Genomic DNA, 20346 nt, shown 5'->3' on the forward strand with positions numbered 1-20346 from the left:
TATCCATGAAGGAGTACCTTCGATAATTATCGATACCATTTTATCTAGTTACAAGAAAAATGAAGTCACTTTTTCAGTGAGCAAAAAAGTATGAGCAAGTACGAACAATGTGCCTTAACAGACACCATTAAAAATATGATTTATGTTTTAAAGGTGCCTCTTTACAGACTGTAGGGTGGAATCAAATTTGAATAGATGAAAACCAAAAATAAAGGTTCCAAAAGGTTTTTTTCCCCCCCATCAAAGCCACAGAAGAGCCATTTTTTCCTAGTGTAAGAACATTTTATCAATCTTAAGAATTCTTTTCAATGGAAAGAACTTTTTGTCTACTGGAAAAGTTTCATGGATGTTAAAGGTCCTTTACGGAACCATCAATGCCAATAAATTTTTAAGAGTGTATCAATAGTGATGACCATTGTTTCTGTGCCAGGGGGCGGGGAAGGGGCGGAGCCAAACAAGAACAACACCATTACCACAAACTAGAGAGAGAGAGGGGGGGAGACACAGCAGAGTGTTCCCTGTGTTCAGTGGAAGTTAAGGACGTCTCTCTCTCTCTAAATCAATGTGTCACTCAAAGTGAACATTTAACAGCAAGCAGCCGCAGGATCATTTGGACAGAGACTCCAGCAGGACATGCAGACACATGCTGGGGCACGCCGAGTGAACTTAAACCACACTTAAAGAACATTTTTCACCAGGACACAAAATGAGACTGTCACCCATCATCCTATGACAGCAGACACGCCAAGGGACGGACAACAAGAAAGAGGGACAGAATAAGGGCAGAAAGGACAGTGGTGGATGTGTGATGACTTTCACTTCAGGGACGACAACATCCAACCTGCCTGGAGAGAGATTAAAAGGATAAAGCAAAGCGAAAGATAGAAAGAGCCGGGAACATCAGCACACTATCCTGGTAGGAGCTGTTTGTTTGATTACAAATGTCAAATTAATCATGTTCTCTGGCTTTCACCTTATACTGTGATTTAACAAATCATGCAATGAAAACATTTCAAAACATATTTTATTTACAGAATTTGCAGAAATGAACATGACTTTGCGTGATATTTTATTCATTTCCATTTCTTTGCCAGACATGGACTTGCCAGACAAAAAAGCCCGATTCCAGGTTTTCCATAATTAGGAAAACCCTGAGATTTAAAGAGCAATTACATTTATTCATTTAGCAGACGCTCAAATTGCAAGCAACTACATTTTTTAATTTTGATTAAACAAAACAAAGAAAATATTAGATTCATTACATAGAATTTTTTTAAGGTTTTAGAAAAACTGTACACCAAGTCATTCAATTCCCAGGGAATGCATGAAGTGATGAAATGTCTACCTTGAATGCAAATAAGTTGCTTTGGATAAAAGCATTTTCCAAATGCATAAATATTAAATGTAAACAAATGCAGAAAGATGCACAAAACTCTCATCAAAATATGCTGTACCTGGTACAAATAAAAGTGTAAGTGAGAAATGTTCAGCATGCTGACGTTGTAATGATCCTCTAGCATGCAGATGCAATCACACTTTCCACAGAAACAATTACTGCCTGAACTTCACATCATGCATTCAAGTACTGGAGGACTTGAGGTCAGGACGGAACATTTACCTTCAATTAGAGCTTATGACATTCACTTATATGTTAAATCACCCGATAAAATCAGTCCAAAATATTTTTAGCATTTGTTGCATCTACAGGGAAAGTTCTTCTCAGAGAACAATGAATGCAAATGATGAACTACTGGTTCAAAAATCTATTGTTTTTAGTACACATTTGCCATTTACTCTTAAAATCAAAAGGTTCTTTATTGGCAGTGACGGTCCCATGAAGAACCTTCTATCTCCATAGAACATTTCCATGCCATAAAAGGTTCTTCATAGTGGGAAAAGGTTCTATGGCATCACTGCAAAACCCCCCTTTTGAAATCTTTGTTTTTAAGAGTGTTGTAGAGCATCAAACTGAGTAATTCCTAACTAATTCATCCCACATCATCACAGAGCTGGATCTGTGCCCAAAAGACACACTTTCGGTCTAAAAGTAAAGACTATATTTGCATTTCCTAAGCGAATACCAGCACTCACAGGACAGAAAAAGAAAGTTACAGTTAATGCATACTGAAGATGATCCAAGAAAGCCAGAGAAATCAGAGCCGGAGAGAAGCGGAGACCCCAATGACATCAGCGGCTCAAGCAGGCAGTCCACTTATGACATCATCACAACCGGGTTCAAATTGTAATCTGATTTTAAATCCATGAAATCCAAATCAGATTTTGAATTCTGAACAATGACGTAATGCATGACACTATGGAAGTAATTCTGGCAGGGCTCAATACAGCAAAACAGATGCATGTGCTGCTTTTTTGGTCATGACACCAAAACACCGTCTATATCGCAAAACTGAAGAAAAAAAGAGAGCAAAAAGTGCAATGTGTAAAATATGCATTATTGTAAAAGTCTAAAATGTGCATTAATATGTAAGTTGATGTTTTGGTCACTTTGATGTTTTTTTTCCTAGTTGGAATCATAAATATGGTCATTTTTACGTGATGCAAAGAGTTAAACAATGCATAAATAGATATTTTTAATGTGTTAAAAGTTATACAACAACAACTGTGAATACAGTGAAGAACTGTAATACAGTGTTGGAAAAATCCTAATACCCAACAGACAGTGAACATGTTTCCTAAATCAATGCCAAGACAAATGCACAACAAAAACCTCTCTAATAAAAGTTTAACACAGTTATGTAATTTTTAAAGAATATATGATTCATCAAGAATGTTTGTAGCATGAGGTTACGGATCCTTGCTGAGGCTCTTGTTCAATCGTGTTGATGTTCTGCTTGATTGGAATATATTTTCCTTTGCTGACTCAAGGCTATGAATGTTTGTTTGTACATCCAGTCCAAACCACAAGACACATGATTGAGACATTAAAATGAAGTTAATAAAAAAATAGCATTAAATAAAAGTAGCAAAAAGTGTTAAACTATACTGTCTCAACTATATCACCTCCCTGCGGCAGTACTAGCTCTCTGTCCAATGTTTACTTCGGAAACAATCCCTGAAACGAGTGGGAAGGAGCTCTTCCTTACTAATGAACACAATGAGAAACATGGAGCGCTGAGTCTATTGCTATGGGAGACGGTCTGTTCACACAACACACCACACCAGGCCCCTGCGTGTGATCGATTTTCCCTTCCGTGATTACAGCATTCCTGTGCTGGGGTGTAAATCTATGACTCAGCCATTCAACGACTGAGATTACAAAAACAAAATCTGACACAAAACATCCATAAACATGCATTTATGTAGCACAATCTGTAAGCATGTGAATAAATATATATTTGAGCTTCTCTTGTAAGGTACCTGTGGCTGAACTGCATTTTCAGATAAGACAATGACATTTGGTCTCCGGCGCCACAATAAATGACCACAGCTAGTGTAATCTTATTCACACGCAAATGACTCGTTAAAAGATTCTTTTAATGAATCAAATAAAAAGACTCACATATTAACCAGTTACTGGTTTTGAATCAGGCTGATGAATCATTTACTAAATGAACCAAACTTACATGATCGATTTGATCACTGCATTCACAGTTTGTGTCAGCAAAAGCTTCATCAAACCGATTTAAACCAATAACTCTTGGTCTTTTTGAACAATTCATTAAAAGAACTGGTTCATATGAGTCATTTGTCTGTGAATCAGAGTATGCTGAGCATACAAACACAACTAAAATATGAGTTGTTTTGTTGTGGTCCTGGAGATTCAGTAGCTCACAACCGTGCAGGAAACACAGGGCCACATCATCCACCATCCATATTTCTCCCTTCTTATCAACGACACAATAAGCAGAAATAAACAAAAACATCCAGAAACATTTACGTATATAGCAAAACTTGCCTATACAGCAAAACCACTGTGGGGCCTAGTGGTTTAAGATCTAGACAGGTATTGGAAGGGTTTTAGCATCAAATCCTGCAAGGCACAGGCCAAAAGCAATTAGAATTGGGTAATTCTAATGGTGTAGAGTAATGCACCTTGGATAAAAGTATCTGATAAATCACCACATACAGATGCTTTACCTGGGCAAAACAGATTGGCTCTCTGGAAAATCACTAAAGACCTTCCGAGGTTTTTAACAAGTTAATATGCGTTTCATTAGCTAATGGCTTTCACATCAATTTACATTTCATTCAATAAATGGACTAACAAAAGGAACTCTTAGTTCCTTAGTGCTTTTTAATTAAGTCATTCTACAGTATGAACACGTGTCAGACATGCATCACTGCCTGTTGCATTGCATCTGGATCAGGCGACTGCTTTAAGATTGCATGGGAAGCCCAGTTGACCCTAAAATTGCACCAAATGCATAAAAAAATTTCATTTTTTACACTACAGTTCAAAAATTTGTGGTCAGTAAGATTTTGTTAAATGCTTTTATTAAGCAAAGATAACAAAAATAGCAATTAAGACATTTAAAATGTTGCAAAACATTTATATTTCCAATAAATACTGGTCTTTTGTATTTAATTAAATATTTTGTATCCCGGTTAAATGTCATATCAATTTATATTTCTATAACATTTTATTTATGCTCCCCAAAAATGCATTTATTTGATCTAAAATACAGTAAAAAGTTAAATATTGTGATTTAAAATAACTGCTTTCTATTTGAATATATATTGAAATGCAATTTATTTCTGTGATGATGCAAAGCTGAATTTTCAGCATAATTACTCCAGTCTTCAGTTTCACATGATCTTCCAAAAATCGTTCTAATATGCTGATTTGCAGCTCGAGAAACTTTTCTTATTATAAATGGTCAAAGCAGTTGAGCTGCTTCATATTTTTGGTGGAAACGGATACATTTTTCTCAAAATAAATATTTCTACTGAGTACAAAACCTCTTATATGTTCCAGCACAAAGACACATCTCAGAGAGCCATGAACGTCCTCACTTTGAAGCGCTTTCTTCTGGCCCTGCTGACCATCACCCTGTCCAGACCTGACTCTGGTTCGCTTGGGTTCGCCGAGGAGTTTGAAAGCCGAGATGACGTTCTCGAAAACGAGTTCATATATGCCAGTCGTCCCAAGCGCTCCGCCGACCCTCCCAGCGCCTCAGACCCTGACAAATGCTCCTACACCTTCATCGTGCCCCAGCGCAAGACCACGGGCGCCATCTGCGTGAACTCTAAAGAGCCGGAAGCCCTGCTGGAGAACCGTGTGAACAAGCAGGAGCTGGAGCTGCTGAACGGAGAGCTGCACAAGCAGCGGCGGCAGATCGAGACGCTGCAGCAGCTGGTGGAGGTGGACGGCGGCGTAGTCAACGAGGTCAAGCTGCTTCGCAAGGAGTCGCGCAACATGAACGCCCGGGTCACGCAGCTCTACATGCAGCTGCTGCACGAGATCATCCGCAAGAGAGACAATGCGCTGGAGGTTTCTCAGCTGGAGAAACGCGTGCTGAATCACACGTCAGAGATGCAGCAGTTAACCGCACGCTATCGGGATCTGGAGCACAAATACCAGCACCTCGCATCGCTTGCCAGCAATCAGAGCGCGCTTATAGTGCAGCTAGAAGAGCAATGCAGGAGAGGAGGCTTTGTTGGTATTGGTGGAGGTGGTGCTGGTCTTGGTATTGGTGGTGGTGGAGGAGGTGGAGGCGGTGTTGTACGACAAACTCGACCTTACCAGCCGCCTGCAATCCTCCCACAGACACCTCCGCCTCCACAACATCGCCAACCACCTCCGCCTCCGGTCCACCATTCCCCCGCCAGGCCTTTCCACCCGCCGACCTACACCCGCCACAACAGCCAGATCACCAATGAAATCCAGAGCGACCAAAACGTCAAAGCAATGCCACCGACTTTACCGACAGTGGCCCCTGAAACACACAGCTTCTCAACAGATAAGCCCTCAGGTGAGTCTCTTCAACACCACTCACCCTCATGTTGTTCAAAACCCATCTTCGAAACATCAGAGATATTAAGATATTTTTAACCGTTGTGCATCAATTTGAAAAAAGTCCTTAGAGGACAAAAATGTCCATGTTATAAAAAAAAAAAAAAAAAAAAAAATATAATAATAATAATAATAATAATAATAATAATAATATATATATATATATTTTTTTTTTTTTTTTTCTTTTTTTTTTTTTTTTCACTTTCACTAGTATATTTTTACCAACATCAGTCCTGAACATAACTACCAAAACTTCATTCAATTCCAGGGTTTTAACCCTCTAAATGCCAGTTTATTTATATAATGCCACAGTTAATTGAAAAAAAAATCCATATACTTAATGCTAAGTAGTGCTGTCAAACGATTAATCACAATTACATTGCATCCAAAATAAAGGTTTTTGTTTACACAATATACACACATGTATATATTTCAGAAAAATGTTTTATGTTTATGTATTAAATATATTTATTTGTAATATAAATTATATGAATATAAATATAGACATGCAAATACATGTAAATATTTTCAAAATATATACATTCATGTGTGTGTATTTATCTATACATAATAAATATACACAGAACACACACATTATGCAAACAAAATGCATAATGTGTGACAGCACTAATGCTAAGCATTTTTTTAATGATTATAGTCATGGACATGCCACTGGTTAGAAAATAACATTAATTTTGATTTGCATTATTTGATGCATTATTTTTGTGCAATGCCAGATTTATTTTAAAAAAAAAACATTATGGGTTTCAGTGGGCATATTTTTCTCCTTAATATTTATTTATTAATATTTAAGGGTGAAATATTAAAACTGCAGTAAAAATACACAATTTGCTATTTTTGCATTAGCACAGGCATAATGATGAAAAAAAAGTCCCTAAGGATGCACAGGGGTTTATGAAACCTAATAGCTTTTCTTCATCTCAATAGAAAGCCCAGACACCCCAGGCATCATAAAACAAATCAGTGTGGTGTAATCCAAGACTTGTGATGATACGATTGTTTCATATGATGAACAGATTTACTTTAAGCTTTTATATAAACACACATATGCAGAGCACATCACATATGGAAACTTAAACATGCGTGCCTAAATAAGATTAAATGAAAAACTGTTCATCATATAAAGTGATTATCTCTGTGTTTTGAAGATTAACCAAAGTTTTATGGGTTTGGAGTAACATAAGGGTGAGTTTTTTTCAGTCAACTATACTTTTAATACCATGTACTAAACCAAACCCATATGACTTTCTTTCTTATGTGGAACATTTTTTTTTTTTTGTCCATAAAATGCCAGTCAATGAGGTTGAATGTTGTTTTGGGTCCGCTGGCTTTCATTATATGGACAAAAACTGTTTTTCAAAATATCTTTGAAACGATGACAGAATATTCATTTTTTTGGATGAACCATCTCTCTAAATCAGCGTAATCATTGACTGGTTTATATACGGATGCATGAAGATACACATTGATTTGCACCAATTGTAATGTCAAAAACGCTACCAAAAAATGGTATTGTTTTATCATTTAAAGCACCCTCCAAAAGTTCAAAAAGAGTCGTATTTATAATAATATTAGCATAAATCCTCAATTTTGTGATGGCTCTGCATTGTTAAGTTACAACAAACTATAAAAACATTTAAAAAAAAACACAAAAAAATTAATCCAGAAAGCTAAATGCTAAAATAAATAAGTAATCTTAACCCAGTCTAAGATGGTTTGCTGGTCTTAACTGGTCTCCTAGAAGGCTGTACAAAACTCCACCTCATCCATTTCTAAATATTGAAAGGATAGTGTATGTTAAAGCATATAGTTAAGTACTTAAAGAAACAAGCACTGCATGCCTAAATTACCAAAAATGTTCAAGAAAACATTTCCTTACAAAATCATGACGCAAGTCTCCACAACGCACGCTTCTGCAAAACATTATGTATATGCAACAGGATCAGGGTGAGTAATGAGAAACATCTAAACATTACGCAGCCAGCGATCTTCCTTTTCTTGCGCATTTCAGCAGATTTACAAGGTTAATTGTCTTTTGCACACTGAGTATGATAAATAAGTATGGATACGCCTAAGTGGTTTGGTTACATCAGCGCCTCCAAAGAAAACAGCCTAAAAGTTCAGCCACACAAGCAAGCAACACGTGGATTTCCCTGCTGCTGATCACTCGGAGCTTGGCCTCCGTCCCATTACAACACAATAATTTGGCAACACATCTTCCGAACTAAGAGTGCACATTAATCTTGGGAAAACCCTCAAAGACATGAAGCACTTTAAAGTCCTTAAATGGGGGATTCCAGACACCATTCAGCAGAGAAATCAGTGGTTTGACAGAAGGGGTCTGTTTAAGTGTCGTTTACTATTCTGCAATACGGCAATTTCTTTGTGGTAACTGAGGATTGTTGGCTTCAAATATGGCTGTATAAATGAAATGCAGTGTAGGAAGGTAAATGACAGGATGACGGTACATGGTTGTTATTATGTATCAGTTCACACTTTCCTGAAATCTCCCTCATAATATCACCAAAACACACACGCATGGTAAATTATGGAAGCATATTTCCAACATGGGATAAAAAAAAGGTGATTGTGACTTTTTATCTCACAATTCTGAGAAAAAAGTCAGAATTGCGAGATACAAACCTAGAACTGTGAGAAATAAACTTGTAATTCTGAGAAGTTGGAATTGTGAGATAAATTTTGCAGTTATTAAAAAGTTACAATTATCTTTCTCTTTAAAATTTTTTTTTATTCCATGGCGAAAAGAAAACAAACAAAAACAATTATGAGATATAAACTCAGAATTGTGAGATAAAAGGTCACAATTACTTTTGTAAATATATTTTTAGCCCATGGCAGAAGTAAGCTTCTATTCTATATCAACTGCAGTCCTCTGTAAATCCATCTAGTTGCCCTGTTGTCTTTATAACATGCCATTAAATCACACCTCTGGAAGTTATTAGCAAGATTTTTGCCCACAACAAAAAAAACTTGCAGCTTACTAATATGCTTTGTTTTAACAAATTCACGCTCGCTTAACAACATGTAATGTGTCAGCACAGTACTAATAAACATCCCACACTGCACCAGTAACACAACTTACTACTTCATCATATGCACAGCACATTTAGTCTAAGTTTCCATATGCAACAGAGTTGGCAGTGTCTTATGCCATTTACACTTGCAAACATAAATTTCATATAATGATACGCAAAATATTACAAATTGCCTTTGTTCGCTTTGGATAAAAGCAGCAGCTAAATGCATAAATGTACAACATTTGTCATTTATCAGATGCTTTTATCCAATACAGCATATGAAAATATTTGAGGATGAAAAAACTTCCAATGCAAATAATTTTTGTGGATCAAAACTGGTCTGAAGCTCAATTGTGGTGCACAATATATAAAAAAGAAATCTTAAAAGCTTGTTTTATTACAATATTTTGGAAATTATATGTCCTGTTTATGCAATGCATTTAACGTGAACACCAGTGAAAATTAGGTTTTGCATGACAACTTGCTCTAAATAAATGTTCTTATGCATAAAATAGAGCAGAAAAGGGCTGATGACCAATTGTCTAAAAACTTACACAGAATACAGAAGGTGCTTTCAGAAAGAGATCACTAATTTCAGAGCAGACTGTGAGTAGCTCTTACACATGAGATGTGAAGGCTCTTGCTCATTAATAGTCTGGAAAATGATCTGGTCACAAGCAGATTGATTCCAGTCGTACCCCTTGGAGATCTAATGTTTGATTGTTCAGCAGCAGACAGCAAGAAATCTACTAATCTGAATCGAAATGTCAAAAACAGCAGTCACAGAAAAGTCCGAGACTAATGAGAACAAAAACTGTGACGAATCAAATTCGTCTGAAGAGATTCCATTGTATTTTTCTATTACCATTTGAGGGAGAATCAACAAGCGTGACAAAAGGTGAAGGATAATCTGAGACAGAACTTCAATCAATGTTCTCTGAAAGTGGTTGACCTATGGATGAACGCCTCGCTATAATCTGGTAACTTTATTAGAGTAAGATACGGTTCATAATTGGTATGATATCAATTTGACCTGACTTTCTATTGACGACGTACAATTTGCATGCTCGCACTTAAAAGAAAGTTCACCCAAAAATGGAAATTTGCAGAAAATTTACTCACCCTCATTCCATCCAAGATGAGATTGTTTCTTCATGGGAACAGATTTGGGGAAATGTAGTATTACATTAAATGGATACAGTGAATGGGTGCCGTCAGAATGAGAGTCTAAACAGCTGATAAAAACATCACAATAATCCACACCACTCCAGTCCATCAGTTAACGTCTTGCGTAGCAAAAAGCTCTGTGTTAGTAAGAAACAAATCCATTATTAAGATGTTTATAACTTCAAATCGTCGCTTCCAGCTAAAATATGAATCCTCTATCTACAATGCTTTCTCCAGTGAAAAAATAAACTTGTCTGAATCAGTAGAGAAATATGCACAGATCAAGCACCGTTTACAAGCTAAAGCAGTTCAAAACAAATATGTGGGTGGTGTGAAAGGCAACAGGGAATGGACTTTTTCACTGGAGGAAGCGTTATTATGGATTATGGACTCATATTTTAACAAGAAACGACAGGTTAAAGTTAAAATGTCTTAATGATGAATTTGTTTCTTACTAACACACAGCTTTTGGCTTCACAAGTTAACTGTTGGACTGGAGTGGTGTGGATTGTGATGTTTTTATCACTTTCATTCTGACGGCACCCATTCACTGCAGAGAATGCATTGCTGAGCAAGTGATGGATCTCTGCAAATCTGATGAAGAAACAAACTAATTTACATCTTGGATGGATTGAGGGTGAATACATTTATTAGCACATTTTTGGATGAACTATTCATTTAATCCAGTTCAATACATTTATGTATAAAAATGTATAAATCATCTTGGCAATGCAGCTCACTCTCCATCAGATCTCCTGCAATGTATCCATGGCAAACAAAACAAGCCTCTTTTGTTTAAATCTGAATGCAATTGGTGTCTGTTTCTAAGAGGTACCAAATGCTGCAATCTTACTTCAACAGCTGCCCTCATCCAAGCATCTTCCACCAAATTCATTAGCTTTCAAATGGAAACAAAAAAACTGTCTTTAACATTCCGACCTTGGGAGAAAGACCCCAAAGAGGCCAGACAATATGGAAACAATGACCTGAAGGATCCCGTCTGAGAACAGAGGTGTGATTTGGCTCTGAGACTGAAGCTTGTTTGCAAACTCATTAGTCTCCTTTACAGGGATGCTGGAGGCAGGATGGGTTCAGTCAGTAGCAGAGCCAGCGTGTTCATTTTATAGATGATTTTCCATCTCTCAGCAGGGCAGTTTGTATGTTGCCCAAAAAGGTGTGGAGAACATGCAGTCATAATGAAAACAACATTGCCTCAAATGTGCTGCTGGAAAGTCCAGATGAGAAAACATCATCTCAGCTACAATGGTTGCATAAGTGCATGGCATATCCGTATGAGGTCAGTGAGGACAAAAATTGCATGACAAACAGGATCATGCATTCAATATGTTTGACATTTTTACACCTAAGAAACACCACAATCCAATGATCACAACACAGTTGGGACGCATCAAACTCAACAGACAGAAACAGACAAAAGAAAACAAGCTCTCGGAGGTCCTGGCCAGGCATTGCTCATCAATAAGTGACTCTCTTTCGCAATTCTGTTCTCTTAGAAAAGCAAACCTAATCAGCTATCCACAAAAACAGCTGGATCCACGGCTAGTGATGGCCATATATAACCTAAAGCAGCTATAAACCACATCTGATTTGATTTTGACATTAAATTCAGAGATGCTGTAGAGAAAACCATGACTTAAATATTGCATGTGGTTGCTTTCCAAAACAGGGCCGTTCAAAGACTGTTTGCAGGCTCTAGAAGAAGGCCACGCCAACAGCGGCATGTATCTGGTGAAGCCGGAAAACACCAACAAACTGATGCAGGTCTGGTGTGACCAGAGACACGACCCCGGTGGCTGGACCGTCATACAGCGACGCTTGGACGGATCGGTCAACTTCTTCCGAAACTGGGAGACGTATAAGGTCAGAAAGAAGTTTATGTTCAGATTTTGAGGTGAAATAACATGCAGTATAACCTTAATAATGTGTAAAGTTGCATAACATGTTTTTAAACAAATATACTGGGTTCAGTACAAATTAAGCTCCAGTCACATTTATTTATATAATGCTTTATATGATACAGATTGCTTCAAAGCAGTTTCACATGATTAGACTGGAAAATAACACTATTGCAAAGTTCTTCAATTATGAACAAACTTCAGCTGTAAAGCAGCACTAAAAACAATAGGTGCAGTTATTCAGCTCAGCTTATAGTTCAATGTTGACTCAATTAAAGTTAAGTGCAAAGTTTGCAAAAGTTCTTATGAAGCAAATTTACTGTAGTTCAACTATAAAGAAGCTCTACAGAACACGACAGTATCACGATTCAGCTCAATTCAGTTCAGTGTTGATTCAATTTTAACATTTTGTTGATTTCCATACAAAATGTCAACATATCCCTTAGTATTAACGACAACCAAACGATGAAAATAAATGGTATAGAAACAATTTTCACTCAGAAATTGATCGTAAATTTCACGATGGAAAGTAACAATTTTAAAGCTGATGAACTGAAATAGTATTTTTTGTAAAATATACTGTAATAATCTTTTTTACAACTTCAAAACAACTTTTTTACAGTGTAATAAACAGGGGTGTGATAATATTAAAACATGGCTATTTCTTGAATATTGAAAATGTGTGATGTGATTTTATCAAATCGTTCAATAAACAAGTTCAATAAACATCAATATTATCTAAATAGCTCCAAACAAACTGTTGTGCATCTCCGAGCAATACACTTTACTAAATGCATCTTCAGATTTGAACGAAGAACTGTAGAACTGAAGTGTCATTCATAACAAGATGATCAGTCGAAACATTTCCAAATGCACCTGCACTGTTTTGCTGTTTGAGATTCCTTAAAAATAGTGTAAAATATCATCTCGTCTTATTCTTGTGAACCCAATATTATGTATAGTCTTGTCTCGTGAGCTAAGTTTATCGCCAAAACCCTTAGTGTAAGTCTATGAGGGAATGATGCCAATGAAGACGATGCTATTATAATGAGGTCATGCATACATACGTCATCACTTAGCACTGATAAAACTGTATGCAATGCTTCAGATATCAATCATTGGATAACAGCAGGAACTCCCCTAGAACTTCCCTTAGTCACAGTTAGTTAAAGTAATGAGAGACACATTGTTCTGAAACCCTGGCATGCGTGCATTCAGAGACTTCCATGACAAAATGTCTTAACCGTTCAGTCTCACAGCAAACTGTGGCTTTTTGTGACTTTTGAAATCATCCAGAACATCGCTTTCAAACGTCAAAGGAATTCGGTTATGCAAGATGGGTAAGGTTTTCAAACAAGGGCCAGGGCTTTTCCACAAAAACACTGTCTGACGGAAACACTGTTGATGTCATCAATGCCCAGAACTGAAATCAGGACCAGAAGAGCCAATGTGAAGAGAAATGTCCTAATGACATTTTGAATGTGTAAAAGCACTAAAATGACATCATTTTAAAATGCATTACATATAAATTCCATTAAATAAATAACTGATATAAATTTGTTTTAATGCATTACACATAAAAGCTTAAAGTGTTACTAATATTGCTGATCAAAACGTTTCTAAAACTAATAGTGAGTGAAGATGCATTCATGAAACTTTTTTTTTTTTATTCCATGAAAGGTTCAATTTTTTGAGGAATGGTTTCTATGCAGTTCATAATGAACATCTGTGAAAAGGATAAAATTCCTTTGGCATAAATGATCTCAACATGTCACTTTTGGATTTGAATGCAAAATTGAATGTTGCATAAAGATTCTTTAAAATGACTTCATTGTGTTGCATGGAAAAACTAACCGCATTCAGGTTTGAAACGACTTGTGGGTGCGAGGAAATAATGACAGAATTGTATTGTCTGAACTATTTCTTTAAACAATGAGTAACACAACAGCCATCTGGAGTGAAAGTCTTAGCTGGTGATTTATCACATGCATTAGTAAGTTCTGTTCCTGTTTCCTCACGCTATACTAGGTGTTCAGCTGGCTTGTCTGTGACATAATGTGTAATTTCTGTCCACCATCAGCTAGTTACATGCAGTATGTTCTCAGGTGTTTTAGATACTGCGGTCAGACCTGCTTCCTCCGAATGAATAACGACTCCTAATGCTGAGACGGCTAAATACAAACACATGCGTGCAATATCGCTGGAGTTCATCATCTGGCAGGATTCAAGATCTGACAAAATGCGTATAAACAAGAATGAGCGTGAACATTTATGAATAAAAATGATACGCCACAAAATAAATTGTCAGTGCATTTCACTGTACATATGTATTTATATATTTAAAAAATATATAATAATAAAATATTACATATAAAAACAAAATCATATCAAATATAACAATTACACACACCCATATTTCCCCAAAATAATGTATTTTGAGAGAGCTACACATCTCTGCATTGTAACAGAAAATAGCTAATATTTCTGTGGTACTTAATGCATCACTTTCTTCAGCTATTATGATTTAACAGAAACAAAAATTATGAATTTGTGTTGCAAGTAAATATATCTCATCTTTCATAAATATATACAAAAACAAGACAACAGTGATATAGAATTATGATTAAGGAGGTAACATTAAAGCTTTGATAACCATTGACTGCAGTGGACATCATGCATGAGAGGGTTAAAGAATTGTATAACGTATATATTTTTTGTATTGTTTTGAGCTGGAACTGTTTGAGTAACAACCTCTTTTTTGTCTTTTCTATCTTAGCAAGGATTTGGGAACATCGATGGTGAATACTGGCTTGGTTTGGAGAACATCTACTGGCTGACCAACCAGGGCAACTATAAGCTGCTGGTGACGCTGGAGGACTGGTCTGGCAGGAAGACGTTTGCAGAATACGCCAGTTTCCGTTTGGAGACGGAGGCGGATTTCTACAGGCTGCGGGTGGGCCGCTACCATGGAAATGCCGGGGATTCGCTCACCTGGCACAACGGGAAACAGTTCACCACCCTGGACAGAGATCACGACGCGTACACAGGTATCAAACCAGCACTACTCTGAATATTGCGGGGGACACGTCCCCATCACAACCAACTGCTTTACACAGGTTCACTGTCCAATAAGTGCTTTAAAATTTGCAGGTTACTAAAATACAGAAACAAGCTTGTATTATTGAACTTCCGGGTCCATCATCCCAAAATCAAAGTATTTTTTTAAAGGGTTTTGGTTAAATAAGGTCTGTGGTTAACAAGATATTTTCACGTTTTATTTTACAACATAAAATACATCAGTAAAAGGATTATTATACACTGTATTAAAAATAATATATGAAAAGTTGTTTCAACTTAAAAAAAAGTTTGTGCTACTTTAAAACGTTGAGTACAGTCAACTCATACAGCCAAGATGTAGTACAACTTAACAATTAAATTGAGTAAACTTAAAAATAACTATTTATTTTTACTGTGTAGTTCAATTGAAAATAAAATTAAAACTATTAAATAATCATTACTTGAAATAAAATAAATGTTAACAAATTTTTTTTAATAAAACTATATATATATATATATATATATATATATATATTATTTGTTAACATTTAAATTATTTGTTAACACACAGGTGCATCTCAGAAAATTTTAATATGGTGGAAAAGTAAATTTTTTCTTGTACCTTATTTCAAAAAGTGAAAGTTTCATATATTCCTGATTCATTACATGTAAAGTAAAACACTTCAAAAGTTTTTTTTGTTTTAATTTTGATGATTAGAGCTTACAGCTCATGAAAGTCAAAAATCAGTATCTCAAAATATTAGAATATTTACATTTGAGTTTCAATTAATGACCATCTCTACAGTATAAATTCAGGGTATCTCTTGTTCTTTGAAACCACAATAATGGGGAACACTGCTGACTTGGCAATGATTCAGAAGACAATCAATGACACCCTCCACAAAGAGGGTAAGTCACAGAGGGTCATTACTGAAAGGGGTGGCTGTTCAAGGGGTGCTGTATCAAAGCATATTAAATGCAAAGTTGACTGGAAGGAAGAATTTGGGTAGGAAAAGGTGCACAAGCAACAGGGATGACTGCAAGCTTGAGAATACTGTCAAGCAAAGCTGATTCAAACACTTGGGAGTGCTTCAAAAGGAGTGGACTGAAGCTGGAGTCAGTGCATCAAGAGTCACCACGCTCAGACGTCTTCAGGAAAAGAGCTACCAAGCCACTTCTGAACCAGAGACAACGTCAGAAGCGTCTTACCTGGGCTAAGGAGAAAAAGAACTGGACTGTTGCTCAGTGCTCCAAAGTCCTCTTTTCAGATAAAAGTCAATTTTGCTTTTCATTTGGAAATCAATGTCTGGAGTCAGGAGGAAGACTAGAGAGGCACAGAATCCAAGCTGCTTGAAGTCCAGTGTGAAGTTTCTGAAGTCAGTGATGATTTGGGCTGCCATGACGTCTGCTGGTGTTGGTCCATTGTGTTTTATCAAGTCCAGAGTCAATGCAGCCGTCTACCAGGAGATTTTGGAGCACTTTATGCTTCCATCTGCTGACAAGCTTTATGGAGATGCTGATTTCCTTTTCCAGCAGGACTTTAGCACCTGCCCACACTACCAAAACCATTTCCAAGTGCTTTGCTGACCATGATATTACTGTGCTTGATTGGCCAGCCAACATGCCTGACCTGAACCCCGTATGGAATCTATGGGATATTTTCAAGAGAAAGATGAGAAACAGTCGATCCAACAATACAGATGAGCTGAAGGCTCAATAGTGCCTCAGCAGAGCCACAGGCTGATCGCTTCCATGCCATTCCTCACTGATGCTGGAGTTTGTGCTAAAGGACCCCCGACCAAGTATTGAGTGCATAAATGAACATACTTTAAAGAACTTGAACGTTTCTGTTTTGCAAATCCTTCTTTTGATTGATCTTAGGAAATATTCTAATATTTTGAGATACTGGATTTTGACTTTCATGAGCTGTGAGCTCTAATCATCAAAATTAAAACTAAAAAACTTTTGAAGTGTTTTACTTTACATGTAATGAATCTAAAATATATGAAAGTTTCACTTTCTGAAATAACTTTTTCACCATATTCTAATTTTCTGAGATGCACCTGTATACACACACACACACACACACACACACACAAACACAAATAAAAAATAATACAACTAAAACATACTAAAATTTTCAAATGAAAAATGGAAAATATCAAATAAAAACTGATTGAAATTTTTAATAAAAACTATAATAGTATCTGATCAGTAACACCCCACTAGTGTTTTTTAAGCTTTTTGTGTCTGAAAATGTGGTTGTTTGCCAGGGATATTAAACATCACTCACTAATCATTCTCAAAGCCTTGCTTAGTTTATAGTCACAATCTAGAAAACTATTGCATCTCAAACTTTCCAATTTTAAATAAAGATTGGAAGTGTAGTCGGAAGCTATGGTGGTGGTGATGTTGAAGTCATGTGACCATGGTGTAGTTTGTTTATAGTCCACGTTTAGCTATTTAATTTTTGCGATTTTATTTATTGTAGGCTTCAAAATTCATGAAGGTGTTCATTTGTAATGATTATCTTGAGAAAAACGCACATGAATCAAAATTCATACACTACACAGTTGAGCACACAGTGCATAAATACATAGTGCACAAGTGTATAGTGTGCCATTTGGAATGCAACCAGAGTTCACTTGCTCAAATACCTCATTTCCTCTCATACAGGAAACTGTGCCCACTATCAGAAGGGTGGCTGGTGGTACAACGCCTGCGCCCACTCCAACCTGAACGGCGTGTGGTACCGCGGTGGCCATTACCGCAGCCGCTACCAGGATGGAGTTTACTGGGCCGAGTTCCGCGGAGGATCGTATTCCTTGAAGAAGGTCACTATGATGATCCGACCGAATCCAAACACTTTCCATTAGAACGTCACGTGAAGGAAAACGCAAGTCTGATGCGTCATAACTCAACCCCCCCCCCCCCCAAAAGCTGTAAAAAGTGCAATGTTAATGTTTTTTTTTTTTTGTTAATTATTGATTGTTTACTTTGTTACAAATTCATAATATGCAGTCATAGATATGCAAATCCAGAAAGTGCAATCATTTCATGAAGGAGACACAACTCATGTCTTCTTGGGATTCCTCCCAATGGTGTCCAGGCAATGTGGACACTGAAGACCAAGTGAAAATACTAGAAAAACTTCAGTCAGACAAACCTGGCAACTCAGGTTCCACATGATTTGGAAGCTGAACAGCTTTGTGTGCATCCTTACAAGAGTGCTTAAAATGGTCTGTATGTTTATGCGACCTGATCTTAACAGGCATCCGGTCAACTTATTCTTACTGTAAGAAGTCTAACCTTGAAGAACTGTAATTTTGAGTTTACATTAGTGCTATAAAACATGACCTGTGACGTACTAATGGAGGCATTTGAACATATAGATTCTCATTTGATCGGTTTCTAGCATTGACTTCCAAATACAGGGTACGCTACAGTACAATTGTGCCCAGGATTTTGGACATCTTAAACCGTATTTCTGATGCAAAAATTAAACTTCTGTCATAATTTAGAGGTAAATATAGGCTAGTCATAGTCTATGCACCTCTTTACTAGATGAATTTAGCTTAGGAGATGTGAATTGGTACAGTACATTGTGCCTTGAAGTGGACTACATAGGATTTCTCATGCAAAAAAAATACATTTCTGTTGACAGTCAGAGGTAAATCTAGTCATTGTGTATGCATCTATTTTCTCACTCATTTGTAATTTAAAAGGCATGACTTGGTTCAATGAACACCTTTAAACCACAAAAGCAAAGCCTCTGCACAAATCACAAACGCTAATGTATGTCTTGTATAGTATTGTTTTAGTGCAACATTGTGCTCTGCATTCATATGCCCATGAATGATTTCACTCTGGTCCTTTAGACTGAGTGCTGTTTTGAAACCATTTGTATATAGAAACTGTGAGTGAGTGTTTTTATAATGCAAAGTATGGTTGTGTTTTGTACTTACAGAATTTTCCAATAAATTATGTACAGCTACTACGGAGTAAGACCTTTTGAGTTCAGCTGCAAAAAACATACAAGTCTTGCCCTATAGACTACAATACATCATAAACACAACAGACTGAGTTCAAACCTCAATGTTTTCACTTGTACAAGCAACTAAAGGCTCTAAAGGGCCCTACGGGAGACTCAAGAGAGCCCAAGAGAACAGACCCAAACCTTTGCTGCTCAAACTTCAATCATTACAAATGAAAACGTTGTCATTAACATTCGTTTTTTAAATGAGGAAAGGCTTGTAAATGACTGGAAAATACATTACAGTCAAGTATGAAATTATTAAATTGGCATTTGCAAGCCATTTTATTTCTGTAATGTAAAGCAATTGATATTGTTGAGGCAAAATAGAATGCTGGGATTTATTTTATTAATCAGATATGAACTGAATTGTAAAAAGTACAGGTGATCAGAGGGGAAAGTCCTTAGAATAACATGATTGTTGAATCAAGATCAGGAACATATTTTCTATGTTCACCCAAAAATGAACATTTGCTTAAAATTTACTCACCCTCAGGCCTTCCAGAATGTAGATGAGTTTGTTTCGTCATCAGATTTGGCAGAAAGTAGCATTACATCACTTGCTCACCAACGAATCCTCTGCAGTGAATGGGTGCCGTCAGAATGAGAGTCCAAACAGCTGATAAAAACATCACAATAATACACACCACTCCAGTCCAGTAATGTCTTGAGAAGTGAAAAGTGTACAAATGCATCAAAGACATTTTTAACTACATACCGCTACTTCCTCTATCAATAATATTTTTCTTCAGTGAAAACATTGCCTCATCTCAATCAGAAGATAAATATGCACATCACCATTTAGATGTGAAAACAGTACAAATTTGGGACTGTTTGGACTCTCATTCTGACGGCACCCATTCACTGCAGAGGATCCATTGGTGAGCAAGTTATGGAATGCTAACTTTGTTCCAATGAAGAAACATACTACATCTACAAATTTCAAACACATTTTCATTTTGGGATGAACTTACTAAAGAGCTTTTAAGAGAAGTGTGCAACAGATAATGAGAGCTTCTGTGGAATTCTGTCCATGTTTACTGTAAGCAGATTCACATGACTGCAAGTAATGGACAAAAAAAGCAGATGTAAAAGAGAGAACAACACGCTGACTGTTCAGCACGACAGGGCATTTCAAGG

At 36.7% G+C, this 20346-nt stretch overlaps 2 protein-coding genes across 3 annotated transcripts in view; one reads left to right on the forward strand and one right to left on the reverse strand.

Annotated features, from left to right (window-relative positions):
- Nucleotides 1-20346, reverse strand: part of LOC306870355 (ras-specific guanine nucleotide-releasing factor RalGPS1-like) — a 128825-nt gene that overhangs the window by 44607 nt on the left and 63872 nt on the right. The window lies entirely within an intron of this gene.
- LOC306869564 (angiopoietin-related protein 2-like) lies at nt 499-19166 on the forward strand. Its single transcript, XM_079416322.1, has 5 exons — nt 499-916; nt 4937-5933; nt 11888-12081; nt 14893-15163; nt 17850-19166. The coding sequence occupies exons 2-5, from the start codon at nt 4961-4963 to the stop codon at nt 18047-18049; spliced, it is 1638 nt and encodes a 545-aa protein (XP_079272448.1). The 5' UTR covers nt 499-916; nt 4937-4960; the 3' UTR covers nt 18050-19166.

Source organism: Barbus barbus (assembly GCF_936440315.1).
Source record: "Barbus barbus genome assembly, chromosome: 5".
NCBI classification, from domain to species: Eukaryota; Metazoa; Chordata; class Actinopteri; order Cypriniformes; family Cyprinidae; genus Barbus; species Barbus barbus.